This window comes from Rhynchophorus ferrugineus, unplaced genomic scaffold (genome assembly GCF_030347505.1).
Source record: "Rhynchophorus ferrugineus isolate W39M unplaced genomic scaffold, kcgeb_rfMv2 rfM2, whole genome shotgun sequence".
Lineage (NCBI taxonomy): Eukaryota > Metazoa > Arthropoda > Insecta > Coleoptera > Curculionidae > Rhynchophorus > Rhynchophorus ferrugineus.
Genome location: NW_027472581.1, coordinates 72,148,218 through 72,161,982, shown reverse-complemented (window position 1 = coordinate 72,161,982; position 13,765 = coordinate 72,148,218). Strand labels below are relative to the sequence as shown.

The following is a 13,765-nucleotide window of genomic DNA, read 5'->3' as shown; positions in this document are numbered from 1 at the left end:
AAAAAGGAACCTTTAAAATTCCTATTGTTAAGCTATAATGATATACTATATGATATAAGCGATCATAGAAAGCGAATCGTTCTCCATTAAAAGACACAAGAAAATTACTTTTTAGACAAATATTGATAAAAAAAAAAGATCAATTTTTAACTCAATATATGAGTGTATCATATAAAATCAAATGATATTTAATATTTAAAAATGTAATTAATTAAGAAAATATATAACAGCATAGATATACTAGTGATTTTATTAAGTATCAGTTGATAAGTAAAAGTTTAAAATCAATTTATATAACTGAAAGAAATACCTCCCACATGTTCTGATGATAAAAGTATCGGAAAAAATGTTGTAGCCAGTGAAATGTTATTTTGAAACAACAACGTGACGACAATAACAAGAAAGCAATATTTACGTCGAATTGTAACAAAAAACGTATTGGGCCTTTATAACTGTAAAAGAAAGATCTATATAAAAAAATTAAAAATGAACCTTTAAAATTCCTATTGTTAAGCTATAATGATATACTATATGATATAAGCGATCATAGAAAGCGAATCGTTCTCCATTAAAAGACACAAGAAAATTACTTTTTAGACAAATATTGATAAAAAAAAAAGATCAATTTTTAACTCAATATATGAGTGTATCATATAAAATCAAATGATATTTAATATTTAAAAATGTAATTAATTAAGAAAATATATAACAGCATAGATATACTAGTGATTTTATTAAGTATCAGTTGATAAGTAAAAGTTTAAAATCAATTTATATAACTGAAAGAAATAGCTCCCACATGTTCTGATGATAAAAGTATCGGAAAAAATGTTGTAGCCAGTGAAATGTTATTTTGAAACAACAACGTGACGACAATAACAAGAAAGCAATATTTACGTCGAATTGTAACAAAAAACGTATTGGGCCTTTATAATTGTAAAAGAAAGATCTATATAAAAAAATAAAAAAGGAACCTTTAAAATTCCTATTGTTAAGCTATAATGATATACTATATGATATAAGCGATCATAGAAAGCGAATCGTTCTCCATTAAAAGACACAAGAAAATTACTTTTTAGACAAATATTGATAAAAAAAAAGATCAATTTTTAACTCAATATATGAGTGTATCATATAAAATCAAATGATATTTAATATTTAAAAATGTAATTAATTAAGAAAATATATAACAGCATAGATATACTAGTGATTTTATTAAGTATCAGTTGATAAGTAAAAGTTTAAAATCAATTTATATAACTGAAAGAAATACCTCCCACATGTTCTGATGATAAAAGTATCGGAAAAAATGTTGTAGCCAGTGAAATGTTATTTTGAAACAACAACGTGACGACAATAACAAGAAAGCAATATTTACGTCGAATTGTAACAAAAAACGTATTGGGCCTTTATAACTGTAAAAGAAAGATCTATATAAAAAAATAAAAAATGAACCTTTAAAATTCCTATTGTTAAGCTATAATGATATACTATATGATATAAGCGATCATAGAAAGCTAATCGTTCTCCATTAAAAGACACAAGAAAATTACTTTTTAGACAAATATTGATAAAAAAAAAAGATCAATTTTTAACTCAATATATGAGTGTATCATATAAAATCAAATGATATTTAATATTTAAAAATGTAATTAATTAAGAAAATATATAACAGCATAGATATACTAGTGATTTTATTAAGTATCAGTTGATAAGTAAAAGTTTAAAATCAATTTATATAACTGAAAGAAATAGCTCCCACATGTTCTGATGATAAAAGTATCGGAAAAAATGTTGTAGCCAGTGAAATGTTATTTTGAAACAACAACGTGACGACAATAACAAGAAAGCAATATTTACATCGAATTGTAACAAAAAACGTATTGGGCCTTTATAATTGTAAAAGAAAGATCTATATAAAAAAATAAAAAAGGAACCTTTAAAATTCCTATTGTTAAGCTATAATGATATACTATATGATATAAGCGATCATAGAAAGCGAATCGTTCTCCATTAAAAGACACAAGAAAATTACTTTTTAGACAAATATTGATAAAAAAAAAAGATCAATTTTTAACTCAATATATGAGTGTATCATATAAAATCAAATGATATTTAATATTTAAAAATGTAATTAATTAAGAAAATATATAACAGCATAGATATACTAGTGATTTTATTAAGTATCAGTTGATAAGTAAAAGTTTAAAATCAATTTATATAACTGAAAGAAATAGCTCCCACATGTTCTGATGATAAAAGTATCGGAAAAAATGTTGTAGCCAGTGAAATGTTATTTTGAAACAACAATGTGACGAAAATAACAAGAAAGCAATATTTACATCGAATTGTAACAAAAAACGTATTGGGCCTTTATAATTGTAAAAGAAAGATCTATATAAAAAAATAAAAAAGGAACCTTTAAAATTCCTATTGTTAAGCTATAATGATATACTATATGATATAAGCGATCATAGAAAGCGAATCGTTCTCCATTAAAAGACACAAGAAAATTACTTTTTAGACAAATATTGATAAAAAAAAGATCAATTTTTAACTCAATATATGAGTGTATCATATAAAATCAAATGATATTTAATATTTAAAAATGTAATTAATTAAGAAAATATATAACAGCATAGATATACTAGTGATTTTATTAAGTATCAGTTGATAAGTAAAAGTTTAAAATCAATTTATATAACTGAAAGAAATAGCTCCCACATGTTCTGATGATAAAAGTATCGGAAAAAATGTTGTAGCCAGTGAAATGTTATTTTGAAACAACAACGTGACGACAATAACAAGAAAGCAATATTTACATCGAATTGTAACAAAAAACGTATTGGGCCTTTATAATTGTAAAAGAAAGATCTATATAAAAAAATAAAAAAGGAACCTTTAAAATTCCTATTGTTAAGCTATAATGATATACTATATGATATAAGCGATCATAGAAAGCGAATCGTTCTCCATTAAAAGACACAAGAAAATTACTTTTTAGACAAATATTGATAAAAAAAAAAGATCAATTTTTAACTCAATATATGAGTGTATCATATAAAATCAAATGATATTTAATATTTAAAAATGTAATTAATTAAGAAAATATATAACAGCATAGATATACTAGTGATTTTATTAAGTATCAGTTGATAAGTAAAAGTTTAAAATCAATTTATATAACTGAAAGAAATAGCTCCCACATGTTCTGATGATAAAAGTATCGGAAAAAATGTTGTAGCCAGTGAAATGTTATTTTGAAACAACAATGTGACGAAAATAACAAGAAAGCAATATTTACATCGAATTGTAACAAAAAACGTATTGGGCCTTTATAATTGTAAAAGAAAGATCTATATAAAAAAATAAAAAAGGAACCTTTAAAATTCCTATTGTTAAGCTATAATGATATACTATATGATATAAGCGATCATAGAAAGCGAATCGTTCTCCATTAAAAGACACAAGAAAATTACTTTTTAGACAAATATTGATAAAAAAAAGATCAATTTTTAACTCAATATATGAGTGTATCATATAAAATCAAATGATATTTAATATTTAAAAATGTAATTAATTAAGAAAATATATAACAGCATAGATATACTAGTGATTTTATTAAGTATCAGTTGATAAGTAAAAGTTTAAAATCAATTTATATAACTGAAAGAAATAGCTCCCACATGTTCTGATGATAAAAGTATCGGAAAAAATGTTGTAGCCAGAGAAATGTTATTTTGAAACAACAATGTGACGAAAATAACAAGAAAGCAATATTTACATCGAATTGTAACAAAAAGCGTATTGGGCTTTTATAATTGTAAAAAAAAGATCTATATAAAAAAAATAAAAAAGGAACCCTTAAAATTCCTATTGTTAAGCTATAATGATTTGCTATATAATATAAGCGATCATAGAAAGCGAATCGTTCTCCATTAAAAGACACAAGAAAGTTATTTTTAGACAAATATTGATAAAAAAAGATCAATTTTTAACTCAATATATGAGTGTATTAAAATCAATTGATATTTAATGTTTTGCCTTGTATTCATTTTGCAGGAAATCTACTATAACTGGAAATTAATTGTCAAACTTTTTATCAATTTTTACATCTTATTTCAAATGGTATAATATCGATTGTTATCATAAATCATCTAATTTTGTTTTTTAAGCTGAAATTGAATTAATTGCGGCAGCAGTCAATTTTTTTGTTGCTGGATTTGAGACAGTAGCCAGTACATTGGCTTTTATCCTTTACGAGTTGTGTCTGGCTCCCGACATACAAGAAAGGCTACGTGAAGAAATTATATCGACAGTTCAAGGAAACGATGGTAATTTGACTTATGATAGTCTCAGTGATATGAAGTACCTGGATCTTATAATACTAGGTTAGTAAATATTATATTATATTTAAAATTATTAGTTTTGTTTCGACGACGTTGTTTCCCCAGAGGATTCTTGTAATTTAAAACTAGTAATGATTGGACAGGTTGTTCATTCGGAAATATACGATTCTAAAACTCGATTGTATAGAATGTTTAACCCTTGGTTGTGAAGAAGAATCAAATAGTTAATACTTAAATTACATAATAGTTAATTAACCCTGTACAATGTCCTCTGACTAGCAATTACACATGTGCCACTACACTAAAAAAGTAGATAAACAAGTTTTGTAAAAAATAAACTGGTTCTGCTTTTTTACAGCATTCAACCAATTTAGCTATTGCTCATCATCTTATTCACCAATTAGGACTTCGAATATTCTTCATTAAATCTCGCCACAGCTCTTAAACTGTTACTACTTTCGTTTGACACTAAGGTGGGGCAAAAGTCCCGCTATCATTTTAATTGCGCGCCATCTTGGTTGTGTGACGTTTAGCTCAGTTTCGTTTAAACCATTGTGTTGTGTAGATGTCCAAATTTAATTATATATAAATATACGCCACAAGAACGAGCAGAAATAGTGACAATATTTATTGAAAATAATCGTTCCATTGGTAGCGGAACTATTGCCTCACTCTATATAGTATAATATATACCATATACTAAATAATAACATAGTCTTTTGCGAGGAAGATATGTTTATTTAAAATGTTTTTCCTGTACATAAACAAAACTTGATATTTGGCCATAGCTAACACACACATGAGACATTACTAACTGTTTTAAACTCCAAATGTAACTATTACGTTATGAAGCTTTCAGTTAAAGGAGCGCCTTAGAATGGACGGAAACTTTTCGAGGGTATTTTATGCAAATAATAAAACCGGTTGAAATTATGAATACTTTGAATAATAAACACTTTTCCACAGTTCTTTATGCTTTATTTACAACACTTTGAAGTCTAAAATATTTCACAGGCCGCACTATATTATTATATTAAAATTATTTTCAAAATATGTTTTTATATTCGGCATTGTTCCATATTTAAAATCCATGTTTTCTCATTCAATGCATTATTTGCTATACACATGCCCAAAGCATTATAGGTTACAAAACTTTAGACCGGTTTTTCAAAGGAATACCGGCAATCACATTTCGAGTAGGATTTTGAATACTTTGGAGTTTATATCCTTTATAGTCCAATAAACTATTAAAAAAAATTTTTTTTCCACTAGGTGCATCTTCACTTTGGTTACTAACAATAACTATTGCTTATTTATTAATGATTCTAAGAACTTGAATATACTATGTTATGATTTTTTTCTTGTTTTTCAAAATTATTTTATTCATGCAAATTGCGAACACCATAAAATGAAAAAGCCATGGAAACCTCCTGAGTCATGCATCAACATCAATAGCAAAGCCGAATATCTATTGATCCTAGCTAGTGCTCTGTAACAGTTCAATAGAAAAGTCCCCGGCCTAACAAAAAGATGGCTCTACTAGAATTAAACCCATATGGGTTTTAGTTAACTCTAATCCTCAAAATATGCGTGTATAAATTTGAGAGCTGTCGAAGGCTGTTGAAGCCTTTGTGAATTATAGCATTTTGAGTGAAGCAACTTTTGTTATTGTGAAAAAAATGGATAAAAAGGAATTTCACGTGTTGATAAAATATTGCTTTTTGAAGGGAAAAAGTACAGTTGAAGCAAAAACTTGGCTTGATGCCGAGTTTCCGGATACTGCTTCAGGAAAATCAACAATCAAGGATTGGTATGCTAAGTTTAGACGTGGTGAAATGAGCACCGAAGACGGTGAATGCAGTGGACGCCCAAAAGAGGTTGTTACAAAAACATTTAAAAAATCCACAAAATGATTTTGAATGACCGTAAATTGAAATTGAATGAAATAACAGACACTCTAGAGATATCAACTGAACGTGCACATCATATCATTCACGAATATTTGGGTATGAGAAAGCTCTGTGCAAAGTGGGTGCCGCGCGAGCTCACTTTCGACCAAAAACAACGACGAGTTGATGATTCGGAGCAGTGTTTGAAGATGATCAAGTGTAATAAACACGAGTATTTGCGTTGATATGTAACAGTGGATGAAACATGGCTTCATCATTTCACTCCGAAGTCCAATCGAGAGTTATCCGAGTGGACTGCACACGATGAATACGCTCCAAAGCATGGGAAAACGCAACAGTCGGCTGATAAGGTTATGGCGTCTGTATTTTGGGATGCGCATGGAATAATTTTCATTGACTACCTTGAAAAAGTAAGGACCATCAACAGCGACTATTACATAGCGTTATTGGACCGTTTGAAGGACGAAATCGCCGAAAAACAACCGAATTTGAAGAAAACGAAAATGCTGCTTCACGAAGACTGCACCGTGTCACAAGTCAGCGAAAACGATGGCAAAAATCCATGAATTGGGCTTCGACTTTCTTCCTCATCTACCGTATTCTCCATATCTGGCCCCCACTATTTCCTGTACTCGGACCTCAAAACAATGCTTGCTGGGAAGTAATTTTCGTCGAATAGAGAGGTGATCACTGAAAATGAGGCTTATTTTGAAGTAAAGGACTACAAAAATGGTATCGAAAAGATGGAGAGTCGCTATAATCAGTGTATCACCTTGAAGGGAATTATGTTGAATAGAAAATATTAATTTTGCCAAAAAGAAATGTGTTTTACTATGGTAGGCCGGGGACTTTTCAATTGACCTGTTATTTTGTAGGATCAGCTCGGTGTTATATACTATAAGCTGTTGTAACTGCTGGCGAATCATCAATGGACTTCGCTATCGACTCCAATTGATGAGTTTGAGCTGAACACTGCGCGAAAAGCGGCTAGAATACAAGCAGACACAACCATGTTATAGAACTGGTAAAAACACCCTAGGAACATGTAATATATACCCCACCTACCGTATTCTCCGATCCTTGATCCCTGATATATATATATATATATATATATATATATATATATATATATATATACTCACTATTTACTGCTCTTTACAAAATATAATTACGACAAGGTAAAAGCTAAGACACCGCTTTCTAGAAGAAAATAAAAGGAACATTCCACTGGCGAACCCATGCCTTTTAGCTGGGCTTTTTGTTCTCGGATGAGGACGAGGAAAAACGAAATTGATTTTTAAAGAGCACCGGAGCAACAGTAATTGAACGAAGTTTATGAAGGACCCAGCTGAGCTCCGCCGTCGGAAGCCAACCCCTCTCTAAATAGTTTCTTGTTTGGATTTAACGCCTTCGTTCTTGCGAATGATTCATTATTCAGTTTTTAAAAGCTTATCAGACGACAGTTTTTAGACGAAAATCATTTAAATCGTATCGAGAGAATTTTTAAGCGTATGTATTGGGTATGATATTTAATATTAAATAATCATCTATTAGAAACTGTCGAAAGAATAGATTTTGTTTTTGTTATCGATAGCCGCTACTTTTTTTGACTTTTATAGTAATTTACGAGTTCAATCTCGAACGAATGATGTATCTTTTGAGGCTATCCACGACTTGGCTCATTTTGGTTCCCACTTTGGTCCATTCATCTGACGCACTGCTTAGACAGATCACAACTCATATATTGTAACCAGTACTAATCAAGAGGAGAAAGGTCTAGAGAACACGGGTTTGCTTTTTCCATTTTAATATTTCCAAATATATTTTCACCATTTTTTCCATATATGTTCAAGATTTGTCACGCTTAAGCGATAACATTTCGCGCAACGCTGCGGTCAAACAAATATTATTTCATTAGGTTTTAGGAGCTACACCAAGCTGATCCCACCAAATACAGAGTATTAATTTGGTACCATGGATATTCGGCTTTGCCGTTGATGTTGATGCACGACCAGGTTTTAAACATAATATTTACCAGTGGCAATACGATGCAAAGAACCTTTCCGATTTTATCGTTGACGCAGCATTTCCCTTAAAATATCCAAGTTTTCGGGTCATTCCCATATTTTTCAAGCGGTTAGAAATCGTTTCTTTTTTTACTCCCAATAACTCTGCAAATTTTTCTTGCGTTTTACACGAAGCATCATCAACTAACGCCTTCAAATCCGCGCATCAAAATTTATAAAAATAAATACAAAAAATAAAACCAGTATTCACCTGTTGAAATCGATGGTTGCTATAAGCAATCTTCTGCCGTACCTTCAAAAGGAAATAAAAAAAAGTAAAAATTCCCTCAAATCTCGATTTAAAAATTCAAACATTTTACGTTGAACATGAATTTTTTGTTCACACTTCAACAAAATGATACATACTAAAAAGCGAATCGATTTAGCGAGGTCTCAACATGAAGTTGATTAGAAATATATCCGCTACGACTTAATACATAATAATACAATCCGTTGTAAATCCTTTAAAATTAATTTATATGACATATTTTATGGGGTTTGCGTTCTATTGTTATTTTCATTTATTTTTTGTCTGAATTGGCTGTATTTGCGCATATCAAATGCTTAGATTTATAGTCACATTTTATTTATTTATTTTTATTATTTGCCATTCTTATTCTGTCCCTAAAACTATTTATTGTATTTGTACTATAATAACATATTATGGAGCTATTTTCATTATGTTTAAACATATTTCATTCGGAAAATCGAATTTTTGCAGCAAATATATTGTATTTTGCTCATATTTAACAGTGTTTGTATAATAAAATATTTTTAACAAAAAAATTGAACCGACTTAAAAAAATAAACAAGAAATTCACTAAAAATTAAATAATAATCAAACTTTAAAATAAAAAGATTTTTAATACAAAAAAAACATATTAAAATAAAATATGTACATAATAATCATTGTAATAACTAAATAATACATAAACAAAAACCTCATTTAACCTATCTACTACACGTATTTTATATTCTATTATATACACACAATTTAGCTTAATACCTACCTAAACCTATTTATCTATTTACAATATTATTCTAAATACTACCAACTGACCATTTTGAAGTCGGTGCCGAGAAACAAATTCGATTTGTTTTGTTCGTTATTTTAGTTTAAGAACCTAACCGAACCCAAACAGTTATATTAGTTTAGATTTGGTACTTTAATTTTTTGTATATTGCACAAAATTATATTATTCTTTTCGCATTGTTTGAGCTTAGTGTTTAGAGTAACTATTTTTATATTTTGTTTCACCGATCTGACAGCTTGATTGTTTTATTTCAGGGTATTTGATTTTATTAGAATTATTTATTTGTATTGGATATTACACAAAAAGTTTAGACATAAATATTCTTCTTCTATATAAGTTTTAACCTTGTCAAATTTCAAATGTTCCGGTGCCCCAGTTTTTGTCAAAAAGGGAGGCAATAATAATTAAACCGACTAATATATAGATAAGTATTCACTTCCAAGTACTCCGATCATTTTCTCGCTTAAAAAGTATCTATAAATATCTGCAAACTCTTGTTTCATTAACAGCTAAACAGCTAAAATGTCTGATTTGATTTTAGAAATTTGAGCTGGGATTTTGAACATTCTTGCGCAAATTCAGGGTTGCCTTTGAAAATTGAACTTTTCCCTCAATCTACTTTTCAATTTCTCCCCATCCGATCCTGACTTAGCTTATATCCTTCTAATATAGGTTTTTCTGTATATATAATCAGGCGTTTCTATTTAAAGATTCGATTTCGACTTTTGAGTTTTGTTAGTACGATAATACAGAACGATAATGCAGTACGATAGTGCAGTGTACGAAGCTTCATAATTAAGACAATATCTTTCAACTTAGGAATATTTAGATCTTTACGCCGAGTGTGAATATAAAACTACTGAAAGATATAATCTACGTACTTTGTCTACTGTAGATGCATATCCTGTTCAATGAACCAATTGTAGACAATTCACATTTTTTATCTGCTTTTTTTGTTCTTTAAGATTTCCGATGGACAACCCTCTCTATATTATTTTTATTGCTCATCTTTGGTGTTAACTTTTTATCTAATATTTATTCTTATGTGATATACAGAGGGCATGAGAAAATATCCGGTACTGCCATTTATCGACCGAAGATGTAATTCCGACTATAAAGTACCTGGAACAGATCTAACAATCGAAAAGGGAACAGCAATTTATATTCCGCTATTCGGCCTCCACTATGACCCCAAATATTTCCCGAATCCAGAGAAATTTGATCCAGAAAGGTTTAGAAATAAGACCGATTTAAATTGTGATGGAATGTACTATATACCATTTGGTGCCGGTCCAAGAAACTGTATAGGTAAGTAAAAAATAATTTCTACGCTTCCAGGTATATGCGGTACTAACTATATCACGAAGAATGCTAAAGGCCTCAACATATTGAACGCCATGTTTCACAGTTAACACAACCATCATAAGACACCTTAAGAAGCTTAATGACCTTCAAGGGAACATGTTCAACTTACAAAGCTGAGCAAAGTGAGGGTCACCTCCACATATAATACGTTTCTCCATCAGCTAAAGTAGCCCAGGAAATTTATCTATGCGACCTCTATTGAGTTTAAAACCTGCTCTTTCTTGCTCATGAGTTTTTCAGTATATTAGTTCCCTCAATATATTAACTGAAATACATTCCTTGTTGACAGTTAAATTCGAAAATTTTAATGAACACGATTTGTATGTCTTACCAATTTTTATAAAATGGTATTTACAGTTATATTCTATATTCAACTATATACAGTACAATATAGTTGAACAAATCTGAAGATAAATTAGATATTTCGTTAAGTCATTACACGTGTATGCATATTAATTAATAATACATGTGGTATATAGCGAACGACGTGTGACCTTGAATAAAGTGCACGTCCAATCTCTTCTATTTTTATTATAAAAAATATAAATAACAATAACTTTTGCTAACCTAAAATCAAAATATCTACAGGCTCGTGGCTTGTTTTAATTAAATGTCATAATAAATTTTTATTTTAGGTGGCAGATTTGCATTAATGAATATGAAAATTGCCATTTCCAAGATCTTGCTTAACTTTGAATGTGTACGCGTTGCGGAGACTCCAGTTCCACTAGTTTATGAAACTAAAAGCTTGGTGGTAGCGTCAAAAGTAGGACTTCCACTCAAACTAGTACCGCTGGAAAAATTATTGTTTTAGAAAACTGTTTCATAACGTTTTAATTGTAACTATTAAAATATTTGTATATATTTATTTTATTATCTAGAATAGTCTAAACAAAACCATTGAGCCTTCGATACTTTGCTCATTGTCAATAACAGACTAATTTGTTGAGTGGTTGGTTTTACTGACGATGTCGTTAATATTTAAGAAACTCTAAAAAATCTTTAATAAAGCAAAAAATTATTTATGAAATGTTATTTTATTTATTGAAACCCTTCCTCCAAATTTCGATTCATTTGTTAAGGATTATAAAGTTACTCTCTCTGGAATTTTAGCTAACATTAACTGATTCGTCAATATATAAAAAAAATTATTAAAAATTATTGTATACTGTGAATGATACTTTAATAACATAAGAAGATTTAATTCAGCTAAACTTAACAAAAATTACTCCAACAAATGTTTCTTCTGAAAATAGAATAATTACTAATAGCCAATATTACCGGACTATCCCATGGCCATCTCTTTGTCAATAATAAAATTTTCAAGTCAATTCTAATATTTCTTTTATAAGAACGAAACCAGATATTCACTTAGATCTATCAAGTCACTCTGAATTTGCACATTTAAATGAGAGTTCATATAAAAAATTATAATCATGTTCCGATTAATTTTTTTGCCAAAAAAAAAAAAGAAGTTTAACGACTATGAAAACTGAAATGGAAAATAAATAAATAAATATTCTTCTTTTAAAATAAAATTATTTGCAAGTGGGTGGAGTCGTATGTTCAAGAGTGATCATATAAACATTGATAACCTTGAGCACAAGGTCTATATATGGTTTTAGAAGAGCTTCTATTTAAGTAATATTTTGAACATTATTAAAGAAAACATTACAAGTACATTCTGTATTTTGACTTTGAAATATTTAGAACGTTTTAATAAAAGGATAGACAATATGATACAGCATCAAAACTAGAAGTATTCCAAACTAGTAAAATAAAGGTAATAAAAAATATTATTATTTTACCTTTTAGACTAATTGGGTTTAAAAGTTCGTGTGAAAAAGACCGAATCAATGAAATATACAGCCATTAATTAAAAATAGGAGTCCATCGATAAGCATATTTGGATTGTTGGCAAGTGGTGATATCATAATATTTGGTCACTGTTAAATATTGTTGTATCAATGTAATTATTTACTCAGGGGCAAAAGTCATAAAAATCATCCAAAATTAGTTGCGTCACGTTGTGTAAAATTGAATCTTCCTGAACATCCCGCATAATTTGAGAAAAGCCTCATATCAACCGGTGTGAAGGAATTGCCATTAAATAAAATCGCGATGCAATTGTAGATGATGTGTATAACATCTACATAGATGACTAATTTTGGAACTGTACCAGATCCAGATCTCTTATATGAGCCAAATCCAACGAAAGTGATTCGTAAGGAAAGCATTTCAAAGCAAATGATAGCCTGTCTCTTCGGAATAACTGGACATGTGAATTCTAAATGGTACACAAACATTTATTTACCACAAGTACTTCATGATACGAAAAATGAAGCGGAATGATATGGAAGAATCATTCTTCATCATGACATTTTCACATATCGGCTGAAACAAATACTTATTTAACCAACCAAAAGTTCGAATAGATTGCCCACGTATGGCCCTGCTTTAACACCAGATGACTTCATTCATTTCCGCGTATCAAGCACAAATTGTGTAGCCAACATTTTTCAGCACTTTAAGAAGTCGGTTATACATTCAAAAACCATGTTTTAAAGGTGCCCCAATTAGAATGAAAAAACTATTTCGAAGATTGGTTCAAACGCAGCAAAAGTATATCGATTATCATAGAGAATACTAGAAAACACAATAAAGTAATTTGCGTTAATAGATTACTTTTTTTCTCATTATTAGGCTGAAAATATAAATAGCAACCCTCGTATACATAAAACTAATAATATACATAAAACTATTAATACATAAAATTAATAATGAGATTCAATGAACTTGCTGGATCAACGATATCATAAGGTTTGTCCTAAACTACACTGACGTCGTTCTTTAAAGATGATATAACGGGTTGGAGAAAAAGTGTTTCCGGTTTGTTTATGATTTTCTAAGCGAAATTATTAATTTGAACACTAATAAACTATATATGCTCCGTTTTTATTGATGCTAGCCTTTTGCCTAAACCATACCTGTGATTTCTGGCCAGAAATCTCAACTCACAAATTTATTTTGAAGCCTTCTTT

The 13,765-nt window shown here is 29.4% G+C and overlaps 2 protein-coding genes across 3 annotated transcripts in view; one reads left to right on the top strand and one right to left on the bottom strand.

The window, feature by feature from the left end:
- Positions 1 to 11,754, top strand: part of LOC143190362 (cytochrome P450 6k1) — a 33,839-nt gene extending 22,085 nt beyond the window's left edge. For both annotated transcript variants that reach the window (XM_076394604.1, XM_076394603.1), the window contains exons 5-7: positions 4,176 to 4,391; positions 10,416 to 10,667; positions 11,360 to 11,754. In XM_076394604.1, the coding sequence (XP_076250719.1) occupies positions 4,176 to 4,391; positions 10,416 to 10,667; positions 11,360 to 11,538 (647 nt within the window). In that variant the 3' untranslated portion in view covers positions 11,539 to 11,754. The remainder of the gene's footprint in view (positions 1 to 4,175; positions 4,392 to 10,415; positions 10,668 to 11,359) is intronic.
- The window catches only part of LOC143190363 (uncharacterized), a 108,345-nt gene that overhangs the window by 14,981 nt on the left and 79,599 nt on the right, over positions 1 to 13,765 (bottom strand). The gene's annotated exons all lie outside the window — the stretch shown is intronic.